Source organism: Mus musculus, chromosome 19 (genome assembly GCF_000001635.26).
Source record: "Mus musculus strain C57BL/6J chromosome 19, GRCm38.p6 C57BL/6J".
Taxonomy (NCBI): domain Eukaryota; kingdom Metazoa; phylum Chordata; class Mammalia; order Rodentia; family Muridae; genus Mus; species Mus musculus.
In genome coordinates, this window is record NC_000085.6 from 18,779,052 (window position 1) to 18,790,745 (window position 11,694).

The window sequence follows — 11,694 nt, forward strand, 5'->3', positions numbered from 1 at the left end:
TTATTTTTACTGCTAGGTGACTTCTGAACTATGGAGTCCAAGTGAAGCTGTTATGCCCCCTTTTCAGCTTGGTGTATCTAATAAATTCTCAAAATTAAGTTTTCTTGATATGACTTTAATACGGTTATGAGTTCATATCATCTCAGTTAACGTTATAAATGTACCTTTTTAAGTTTTAGGGTGAGTTTAGTAGTCTGTTTCTTGTGCTGTTTATGTGGCCAGTAAGGTGAAGAGTCATCCTATCTGTGCATTTACAGGCAAAGTGGAGTCGAGTAGGCTTGTAAAATGGAATCTCTCAGGGCAAGGTGTAGCCCGTAACACTATCCTTTTACATGGTATGCAGTGATCTTGGGCAGGGCACAACCTGATTTTAACAGTAGCCTGGAATAAGTAGGGAATGGGGACAAGGGTAACAATATCCTTGCAGGGTGTACCCCAAGGACCTTAGGTCTTTCCACTAGTAACCACCTTCTCCAGCTTCTACCACCTCCCATTAATGGCACAGGCTGGTGAGGAGGCCATTAGCAATGTGCTTTTGGGGATCCTGCAGATCCAAATTGTAGCATAAAGTGTTAATAGGTCCACATTCCCTTGGGCATTCTCTTCTGGGAACATTAATTACCTGCTGTTTTCTTAGTAGCTCATTTCCCACGTGGAACAACTTCAGGAAAGCTGAGGGCCAGTCATGTTCTGCAGGCAACTATCAGAAGGCTGTACTTAACCAGCAGTTCCTCTCCTTAAAGTTGCAGTGCAGTTCTAGTGGAATCTATGTGTATAGCTATTCACCTTCTTGTGTATGTCTCTTCATGCTTATTTCTGTTTTAGGGCAGAAAAATCCCCCTCATTTTCCAATCCCTTTTGGAGGCTGATTCTTAGAAAGCCTTGTGTGCAAGTTTTCCTTCAAGTTTTGTTCTTCTTTTTTTTGATGTTTTTTTTTAAATGTATTTACTTATTTATTTTTGTGTGTCTGTGTGTGTGTACCTATGAAGTGTATGACACATGTGTAGGGGTACCAGTGGAGGCTAGAAGCGGGCCTTGGGTACTGTGGAGCTGGAGTTACAAGTTGTTGTAAGCCTCTTGTAACCCTACTGTGGGTGCTAAGAACTGAACTTGAGTCCTCTGGAAGAACAGCAAGCACTCTTTACCTCGGAGCTATTTCTTTCTTCCTTTGTCCTCTCTCTGTCTATATGTCTGTCTGTCTGTTTGTCTTCCTCTCAGTGTTATTGTTTGTTGCAGTACCCAAGACATCTTATGTGCAAGCCAAGGGCTCTATTATTGTATTGTTTATTCTTAACCACCTTCATCTATACCTTTTTCTGTGCATTCATTACTTACTGTGTGCCTATAAACTTCCTACAGTCCAAAGAAAATAGGTTTCCTGTATTAACACTTTGGTATTGTGTATAGGGTGGTGGTAGGAAATAACTATACAAGCCTCATAGAGGTGGAGGATGCTATGAGAATGGAATACAGGTTCTTTGAGAGACTGTGAAAACTCCTTCTGTGAAAGGACACAGCATGCAAGGAGAAAGGCATTCAAAAGTGGACAAAACCAATGCATGTGTTTAGCTTGGCATCGGAAGGTGAACGAGGTGAATGGCCCCAGTGAAGCAGCTAGTTGGCTTGTACAAAGCTCAAAGGGCACTCAGGAAAATTGAAAATATATAGCTAGGCATGTCTGCTGACGATTAGCTTTTTTTAAAATTTGGGTTTTTTTTTTTTGTATGTGTAAAGATGTTTTGCCTGTGTGTATGTTTGCATCTCAAGTGTGCCTGGACCCCATGGAGGTCAGAAGAGAGCATCAGGTATCTTGGAACTGGTGTTGCAGATGGTTGTAACTCTAGGAATTGAGAACTTGCATCCTTTGGAAGAGCAGGCAGTGCCTGTAACCCCCACACCATCTCTTCAGCCCCTACAAATAGACTGCTTTAGACTCAGCTTTTGGCTGTCCTTATGTTAATAGGGTTGTTTACAGGAGTGCATTTTCCTCTATGTCTCAGCATGGTACTGCTGCCCAGGCTTCCTCTATCCCTCAGGTTCCTGTTGAGTGGCAACAAAGCTTGAGAGAGATTATCTTATGTTTTCTTTTAGTGTAGTTCCCTCCCCAAAAATCTCTCTCACCTTATTCTACAAAGAATTTGAGAGAACCTGTCTCTATCTGGGGGCATGAGTTACTTACAAAAGAAATAGAAGAAGTGTTCTGTTGGAAGAGGCCAGTACTAATAGCTTAGTTCTTCAGAAATGTTTATTCACCAAGCAGTATCTTCTAGTATGGGGAAGATTGAGAGGTGAAGACAGGCTTACCTGAGAGGGGAGCTGGGGTCCAGGAGCCTGGGCTGCTCCTTTGCCCTTACCCACTTCTCCCAGCAACAAAACATCTAGTAAGGTCTGTCTGTGTTGGTCCTACTACTGTAGTGTCCTGTGAAGCCTGGCAGTTCAGTGGCTTCTCTCATACATGAGATCCTGACCAACCTTCTATTCTTCCTTTTACATATGTGTTATGATAGCTGTTGGTCAGAATTTTAATATTTTAATTATGAAACGAAGTGGTCCTATAGTAGCAACTTCAAAGATGAACAGTAAACTGCTTTAAGTTGCTGTCATCATTTTAGAGTCTGTTGTGGTAACTTCTACTTGCTTATATGGAAAGTTCTACCCATGTTTTCTTTTGGCATATACCTGGAATTCATGATTTCCTAATACCAGCCTTTCTTTTCATTACACTGGCTTATTCCTACTTGCTGCTTGGCATTCTGTTTGAAGAAGGCAAATTCGCTTCCCTGTGCAGAACTTGTGCTTGTAGTCAGTCACGCCCTGCAACGTCAGGCAGCTTCAGTGAATCAGAGACTCTTCCAAATGACTTTGCTGATCTTTGCTTCGATTTGGACTCTCAAAGATGAGTGCAGTTATGCTTTACATTTGCATATTATTATTATTATTTTATTTATTCACTTTATATCCTACTCACAAACACACCCCCCCTTCCTGGTCACCCTGTCCCATAATTCTTCCCCTTTGTCCCCTTCTCCTCTAAGCAAGTAGGGGCTCTCTGGGTTCACCCCCAACCCTGGTACATCAAGTCTCTGTGGGGCTAGGCACATCCTCTCCCACTGAGGCCTGATAAGGCAGCCCAGTAAGAAGAACATATCCCACTGACAGGGAAAATATTATGGGATAGGCCCTGCTCCCGTTGTTCAGAACCCACATGAAGACCAAGCAGCACATCTGTTACATATGTGCAGGGAGGCCTAGGTCTAACCTGTGTATGCTCTTTGGTTGGTGGTTCAGGGTCTGAGAGCCCGAAGGGTTCAGGTTAGTTGACTCTGTTGGTTTCCTGTGGAGTTCCTATCCCTTTCAGGGCCCACAAGCCTTCCTCCTATTCTTCTGTAAGAGTTCCCAAGCTCCATTCACTGTTTGGCTCTGCCTGTCTGTATCTATCTGAGTTAGCTGCTGAGTAGAGCCTCTCAGAGGACCTTCATGCTAGGCTCCTGTTGAGTACAGTCGTTTTGAAAAGAGAAATTTCTCAGAGGAATAATCATCATATGCAAAGAAATGATTGGTAGGTACACTGAAAGGACAATGTATATGTTCATGCTCCTAAATTTTTAAAATTTTTCATATGTATGAAAAGGACCAAGGAAATGCAAATCTGTGGCATTTATAAAGAGTCACATTCCATCTGCTTCGTAAAGCTCCCTCTAAATGGCTTTGCTGATACATCAATGAAGTATTATTTTTCCCTCACTTCCAGTCTTCTGAAGAACTTTGAAGACCAAACCTCCAACTGGAGGAAGCTTCCTGTAGTGATTTATAATTCCCAGAAGGATGTTGGAGGGAGTGTGGAACCTTTAAAAGCAAATATTTCCATTAGGTGAAGTTAAACTTTTAGAGAGGCCCCGTGGCTGCTTTCATGGGCCTCCTGTGTGTTCAGCATACTGACTAGCATGCTTCCCTGTGTTCTGTTCGTGGGTCTGTGCTGCCCTTCCAGTACATTAGAACTTCTTGGGATACAAAATCGGATCATCTGTTGCACTTAATGCTGAAAGAGTGGAATATGGAACTGCCAAAGCTTGTGATCTCCGTCCATGGGGGTCTTCAGAACTTCAAGATATCCTCCAAGCTCAAAGAGACCTTCAGCCAGGGTCTGGTCAAAGCTGCAGAGACCACAGGAGCATGGATAATTACAGAAGGCATAAACTCAGGTAAAGCTCGTGCCTGATTCCCGTCTGCTCTCCTTCCCCTTTCTAACTGTGAGTCAGGTAGCCTGATACTGAGTGGCTGTTATGCAGCACTCACAGGAGGTACAGTGATATTAGGGGGAAAGACAAACAACAGCCAACCAAAAACCCACCCGAAAACAGTGGTCTCTGAACCTCATGCTTTTACATCAGAGGTAATCTGCAGGCTATTTTACTGGTACACTAGAGAACACTAGCATGCTCACGATGGTAAGCAGTGCATGGCACATTCTAGCAAGACAAGAGTAGTGTCTACTGTTAGGATTGTTCAAAGATGAGGAGAGATATCAGCTCCTTGTTCAGTAGTAAGAAGTAGAGAGGTTAAGAGAGGAGAGAGACAGCCAGGAAGCCTGCATCCAATTTTATTGTGCTCAGAGCCTTCTTTAAAAATGACATTTTACATATGGTTCTCTATTTGTGTCCGTCAGAGTCATTGTTTATCATGATCTGTGAGCTCAAATTCAATTCTACTCTGGTTTCATAGGAGTGTCCAAGCACGTTGGGGATGCCCTAAAAGCCCATTCCTCTAAGTCTTTGAGGAAAATCTGGACAGTTGGAATCCCTCCTTGGGGAGTCATTGAGAACCAGAGAGAGCTGGTCGGAAAAGATGTGAGTAGACAATCCTTTCCATCAGAGGGAAATGAACATCTATCTCAACTGCCCGCTTTACAATGTACCCAAATGTCTGATAAGACTCTTCAAATGAAAGAAATCCCAAACCGTCGTCTGTCTTCCTGCTACAGCTGGCATCCTACATCATAAAATACCAGTTCTGTCTCACGGCTGCCAAAGCCAAAAAGCTTGATCTGAGCCTAGAGGGACCACTCTGTGTTATGTCTTGAATCTGACCTGTCAATCAACTCTTAGCTCCGCTTTCAGAATATTGCCAGACTCTGAGTTATCCTTCCCCTCCAGTGTCACTGAGGCAGATGCAAGTGACCAGGTTTTGACACCCAAATCCTTGTAAGAGTTTTTCTTTCTCTCACTCCTGTCTTCTGTTGAAGTCTAGCCTCAACACAATAGCTGAATAATTCCTATAAAATATAAATTGGGCCATGCTCTTCTCTTTGTCAGTTCGTCAGTGGGTTCATCCTCTACCCAGCCAATGTATAGAACCTTGCAGCGTTTTGCACCGAGTACAGTACACTCTTTAGTTGTCCCCATCTAGTTCTCTTGCCCCAACTTATAATCTGCTTCGCTTCGTTCATATCTGTGTTTTGGTTGTATGTGTTCATGTGTGTGCATGTATGCATGTGTGTGTGTGTGTATGCATGTATGTGCACATATGTATGTAGACTTGTGTGGAGGCCAGAACACAACATCGGTATTATCCCGCAGGTGCCCTAACCCCTACCACCAGTTTTTCTTTTGAGATAGCATCTCATGTGGGCCTCTCACTGAGCAGGCTAGGCAGGCCAGCCAAGAACACCAGGTATCTCCCAACTTTGTCTTCCCAGTGCTGGCAATACAAACATGTACCACCAAGCTTGGCTTTTTTCTCACCTCCCCTGCCCTGCTTGTTTCCCTCCCGCTGGGGATTGAATTCAGGTCTTAGTAAACTCTTTGCCATATCACGCATCTTCCCAGATCCCTGTACCTGTGTCTGTTGGCAGGGAATGGACAGAGCCTACTGAGATATTGTCAGAGTCCCTATCTATTTCTAAAGTATAATGATAGAATCTTACACCACGAATCTGGTATTTGTTGTTTGGTCATTTAACAGTTGTTTTCTCATGTCAGTTGAAGTGGACATGGGCGTGGCTTATATTTACTTTTAGTTTGGGAAAATCACACCTATTAGACAACAGCAAGGTTAGAACCATGAGTTCTTGTGTGCCATTCCCCGATTTAAACAGCTAAAAATTTGTTGTCGAGTTTTGCTTCATGTACTATTTTATCCATTTCCAAATAATAGTGTTCATTATTTTGAAGCAAATTCCAGACATCAAATAATTATATCGGCAAAACTAGTATTCTTGAATTTCTCCTTCTTAGCCAACTCGTGAATTCGTAGGACTTTTCCACAGGACTTTCCCCACAAGCCCTTCAATTTGTTACTCTCCCATCTCTTCTTTCCTTCTCCACTTCTAGCTTAACCCTTCCCACTCCAGCATCTCCTCCCTCTACTAGGATATCACACGAGTTCTTGATCACTCCCCTACCATCCATGCCTTGCCTACCTCAGGTCCCTTTTCTTGTTGTTTTTTTGTTTGTTTTTTTCTTTTCTTTTCTTTTCTTTTCTTTTCTTTTCTTTTCTTTTCTTTTCTTTTCTCTTCTTTTCTTTTCTTTTCTTTTCTTTTCTTTTCTTTTCTTTTCTTTTCTTTCTCTCTCTCTCCCTCCCTCCCTCCCTCCCTCCCTCCCTCCCTCCCTCCCTCCCTTCCTTGCTTTCTCTCTCTTTCTCTCTCTCTTTCTTTCTTTCTTCCTCTTTTTGCCTCTAGACATTCAGCCTAGCTTAAACAAAGACACCTAAAAATTGAGGCTGTGCATAAATGGAAGCCAGCGTTGGACATCTTTTATTTCATACTTTCTACTACAACCCTTAAAGTATTTGCTTACATGACCTGTGCATGTATTTTTCAGGTTTCCTGTTTTCAGTAGTATGAAATATAATATTCATGGCACTGTAGAAAATAGATGACAATGTTCATCTTCTTTTTATTCCCGTTTTGTACAATGCATCCTGAGGACAGTTTCTCCTCTCTCTGCTCCTCAGGGTTCCTCCAGTCTGTCTTAATGACCACATGCAGAAAACAGAGTTAATATGTGATCTGGGTACTATTGATAAATTTATTACTATTACTACCACACACACACACACACACACACACACACACACACACACACACACACACACAGAGTCCATAATGTCAAAAAGACCTTAATGCTACATTGTTGTCTTTTATCCTTTGTTTCCTTTGGAATATGTGAAAAAAAAAAACAGGGCTAAATGCTATTTAGAAGTACACTAGAATAAGTTTTGGATAGTGGTGTAGTCTATGGACTGGTACCCATCCTTGAACTATATTTTAGTGGTGAGAAACAAGGGATGTATTTAGAACCTTTTTAGGAATATGACTACACAGACATCAAAGTCCATGGTTATGTGCTTATCCTGCTGAACGGGGCAGGATATGTGTGGGTATTGTTGATTTTGTCTTTTTCATGCACTGTGAGGTGAATATTGATGTAGGGCCTCATTTGATCTTTAAGAAATGGGGTCTTTTTTTAGGAAAGATAAGCTTGTTGAGAAACACTGTCCTAAATTGTAAGCAATCCTTTTAATCTAGAAACATCCTTCATTAGTGTATAGGGACGGGGTTTAGAACCAGTGAAGTCTAGGAAGACTTTGAGCTCTGACGCCCTCTTGTCCTTGCTGTGTCTCAGGTGGTGTGTATGTACCAGACACTGGGTAACCCACTCAGCAAGCTCACCACGCTAAACTGTATGCACTCTCACTTCATCCTGTGTGATGATGGGACTGTGGGCATGTATGGAAATGAAGAGAAGCTCAGGCGGAACCTGGAGAAGCATCTCTCAATGCAGAAGATACACACTTGTAAGTGGTGTCAGAGCTCAGCCTCTGGCTGCAGGCTTGCTAGTGAGCAAGGCGCCTCCTTATCGTCTGTTCCGGGTGGACAGACCTAAGTGATCAACACCTTAGAGCATCCAGAGCAGCCAGTTAACACAGATGTAGTCAAAGATAAATGAAAGCAGGATATATGTTGATACAGATTGTTGGTGATGATAGCATAGAGGAAGTAATTTGGGGGGGGGGCGCAGAATAGTCAGAGGTTTCATTAGGAATGAAACCTTAGCAAAACCTCCAAGAGAACGTAAGGCCAGATAGAGAAAGAGGGGGTGGGGGAGTTTTCATGTGTAAATGGGGATAATTAAAGAGCAATAAGGAGATGAACCTGAGAGGAATAAGTATCTAAGCTTTGATTGTCAAGGAAGACTGAAATTTCATTCATGGGCCCAGTGACTTTAGGTAGGGAAGAGGTTAAAAATCAGAACCAAAGATAGAGTTAAAACCAGATAGGGCTTTAGAAATGAGGGCATAGAAAGCTAATGCCTCGTGATGTAGTCACACAACTGCCTTAAGAAAGTCATTTAGGGTTGGAGAGTCTATGTAGCAGACTGTAGGTAATCCCTTTGACAAGGTGCTTGTCAAACACTGATATGGTAGGGTGCTTGTCTACTACATATGAGGCTCTGTTCAAACCCAGCACTGCAAAGAGACATCCTCACCTCCTCAAAGCAGCAGCAGCAGCAGCAGCAGCAGCAGCAGCAGCAGCAGCAGCAGCAGCAGCAGCAGCAGCAGCAGCAGCAAATGACCTTTGGTGTTATTTGTGGAGCAGGAGTACTAGGCAGGCAGAAAAGAGTTTCTGGAGAAATGGAGAACTTTTATTAAGGCATCACTAAGTGGGCCCTGTGTTGTACTGAGCCACATCTTCCATAAAATATCTGTACCTTTCAGGGGGCTCAAGTTCTTTGTATCCTTTGAGTATTGACTGGAAAAATAAGATCTTTTAGTTTTTGTTCTTGGTTCCTTTGAGGCAGCAGGAAATGTGAGGCAGAGACAACTCTGTCTTTACTGTCTGTGATCTTGGGCAATAGAGATAATGCCTGCTAAGCTTTTAAACGTTTTAAGTGTAAGGCTTTGTATTGTTGCAAAACCTGAGAGAAATGCATTCAATATTGTCTTAGTTTTTTTTTTTCCCCTGACCATGATAGATGTGGTTAGAAGTGTTGGGTGCACAGTATTTCTTCAATCAATGTCTGTTTCTTTCTTCCTCCTCTCTCTTGGTACAGCTGTATGGAAGTTCTTGTCTATTGATGTCTGATCTTCATACCTGGTGTGTCCATGGGGATTACATATTTGTATTTAGTATTCATAAGATTTGACAGAATGAAGATATGTAACTATTGATAATTTAATTCTAAAAAAAAATCATCAAAGTATCTTTGAAATTGCTGGCAAGCCTTCCTTATTAGCAAAAAGTACTTCTAAAAATGAAATAAAAGAATAAATGGAATGTAATGGCTCAAGTTAGAGTTGCTGAAGGAATCCCGGACCTCTGGACATTGGCCATGGAATGGGAGCAACGAATGGTAGTGTCAGTCATTGTCACGTCAAGGTAGGAAGCATAGGTTCAGGGCCCCTGCTTCTCCTGGTAACTTTACTGTGGTCTCCACAGAGGAAAGTATTGCTTGCCAAGGTGACTGTTAAGGAGCTGTAAGCTCAGAGAACCGTGGCCTTTTTGATTATTACTGTCTTTTGGCAGTATTGTACTGTGTTTGTTTACCATCTTTTCTCCAAGCATATAAAGAATTAAACACACAGATATATGTGGTTACATGGTTTACAGATTTTGACCATCTGTCTGTCTGTCTTCTGCTATGCTTTTTTCCCCTTTATGCATTACTCCCTCCATGAATTATTTCTATGAGAAAGGCTCTTTCATATAGCTCAGGCTGGACTCCTTTTTTCCCCCAACTTTCTAGCTTCCCCCTTTTTAGACATAGTATTTCTATTGACTATCTAGGGATCTCACATAATGTACCCTGATCAGAAGTCACGGAGGAGAGGGAGGGGATGGATATAGGAGGACTCGGAGGTCTTCTTCATTCTTATTGGATGAAGATGGCAGGCAGCATCCAATAACTCTCTAATGAGGCTTCCTAGCACTAGACATTTTAATTTTTAACAGGAGATAATAATTAAATTTAACTTTTAAAAACTGACACACAAAAATAAAGTTGTATATATTATGAGGGTACCATGAATGAACTCTATATTACTCAAGGCAGGTTAAACATCTCTCCTGGTTTTTTATGATGGACACATTCAAAATCCCCATGTGGCTCTGTGATATGTACCCAATATCATTGTTATCAGAGCTCATCACACTGCGTAAGCCCACTGGAATTTCTTCAATTCTTATCTAATTATAGCTTAGTACCTACTGATCAACCTTTAGCCTTCTCTGCCTTCTGCTTAAATATTATAGTAAGATTTTTTTTTGAGAAAGCCATCATAAATATAGTTCGTTTCGAAAGAATTATCTATTGACTCAAATTAGGCCTAGCAGGAATAAAATTCTCTTTTTTCTCTTCCCCAAAATGCTTTTATTGATTCCCTTCCCCTCCTTGGTGATAAAATATTGCTTTCTGTAACACTCACAGAGCATGCATTAAAAGAAAAAAGAATTTTTACAGTGTTGTTATAAAAATAACCATTAACATTTTCACATATAAACTTTAGAAGTTTTCTGCACATACACACACACACACAGAGTCAAAGACAGACAGACAGACACATCATTCATAGGCATAAAATTGATATCAATGTTTCTTTTGATAGTTTTTCTTTCTTTACTAAGCATAACGTATTTTCCTGGCAATAGACATAGTTTAAAACATATATAATTCCCATGCTATTATACAGGATATAAGAAATTCTCTTTAATTTTAATTCTAGGACTGGAGGTGTAGATCAATGCTTGTATCTAGCATGTGGGAAAGCCCCGAAATTGGTCTTCAGTACCTCTCAAAACCCTTATATTTATATTGTTTCAAAATTAATGATATTTAAAAAAATTTCATTACTTTTATACCATAATATATCACTTTACCCATTTCACTTAGCTCTTGTAAGATATTGTTAGAGGGGTCCTAAATCTACCTGTTGCTATACTCCCTGTATGCTCAATAGCATTTTAAAAATGGAGATAATAATGAAGTAGGATTGAATGGAAAAGGAATGAAAAATTATTACACCAGTTAATTAGACTGCATGCAATATTTGGGTAACTGCAACAGCCAGTTTGTGGAGTGTGGGACTGGGATGCACAATGATGCCCACATGCTGCTATGACATATTTAAAAGCTTGAAATCAAATCAACACACTAATATGCTCTACTCATTGACCTTGATATGTGTAAGCTGGGCTAGTTTATGTTCAGCGTTCTTAGGTTTTATGAGTACTGAGCCAGGGCATCACAATGAGGCAGAGGTGGACCCCTCAACCTATTTACCCTGTTTCTGTCTCAGCTCAGTTTGCGATTCCAGCTGGGCTACACCTAAAATCCTCTGGATACCCAACTTGGGATCAAATATCTTTCAACTACTTCTCTACTTTTCAAATCTTCCTCTTGCTTTGCAGAGGATGTACTTGGGTCAGAAGTCCAAGCAGCCCCTGGAAGCCAAAATCTTGGGGGGGGGGTATTATGAACCTCAGGAAGTGGGTTGTGAGCACAGACTTCTCTTGGAAGTCAGCCTGTTTAGACCCCTGTCTCAGTTAGGGATTTTGTTGCTGTGAAGATACACTGTGACTACAGCAACTCTCATCAAAGAAAACATTTAATTGGGGCTGGCTTATAGCTTCAGAGGTTTGGCTCATTATCATCATGGAAGGAAACATGGCAGCAACAGGCAGACACAGTGCTGGAGAAG

The 11,694-nt window shown here is 41.4% G+C and overlaps 1 protein-coding gene across 8 annotated transcripts in view; it reads left to right on the top strand.

Moving 5' to 3' along the window:
• Positions 1-11,694, top strand: part of Trpm6 (transient receptor potential cation channel, subfamily M, member 6) — a 162,345-nt gene that overhangs the window by 48,875 nt on the left and 101,776 nt on the right. For all 8 annotated transcript variants that reach the window (NR_157571.1, XM_006526951.3, XM_017318152.1 and 5 more), the window contains 3 exons: positions 3,989-4,202; positions 4,723-4,847; positions 7,623-7,794. Coding sequence is in view for 7 of the 8 variants with exons in the window: in XM_006526951.3 (XP_006527014.1) it covers positions 3,989-4,202; positions 4,723-4,847; positions 7,623-7,794 (511 nt within the window). In the remaining variant the exon portion in view is untranslated. The remainder of the gene's footprint in view (positions 1-3,988; positions 4,203-4,722; positions 4,848-7,622; positions 7,795-11,694) is intronic.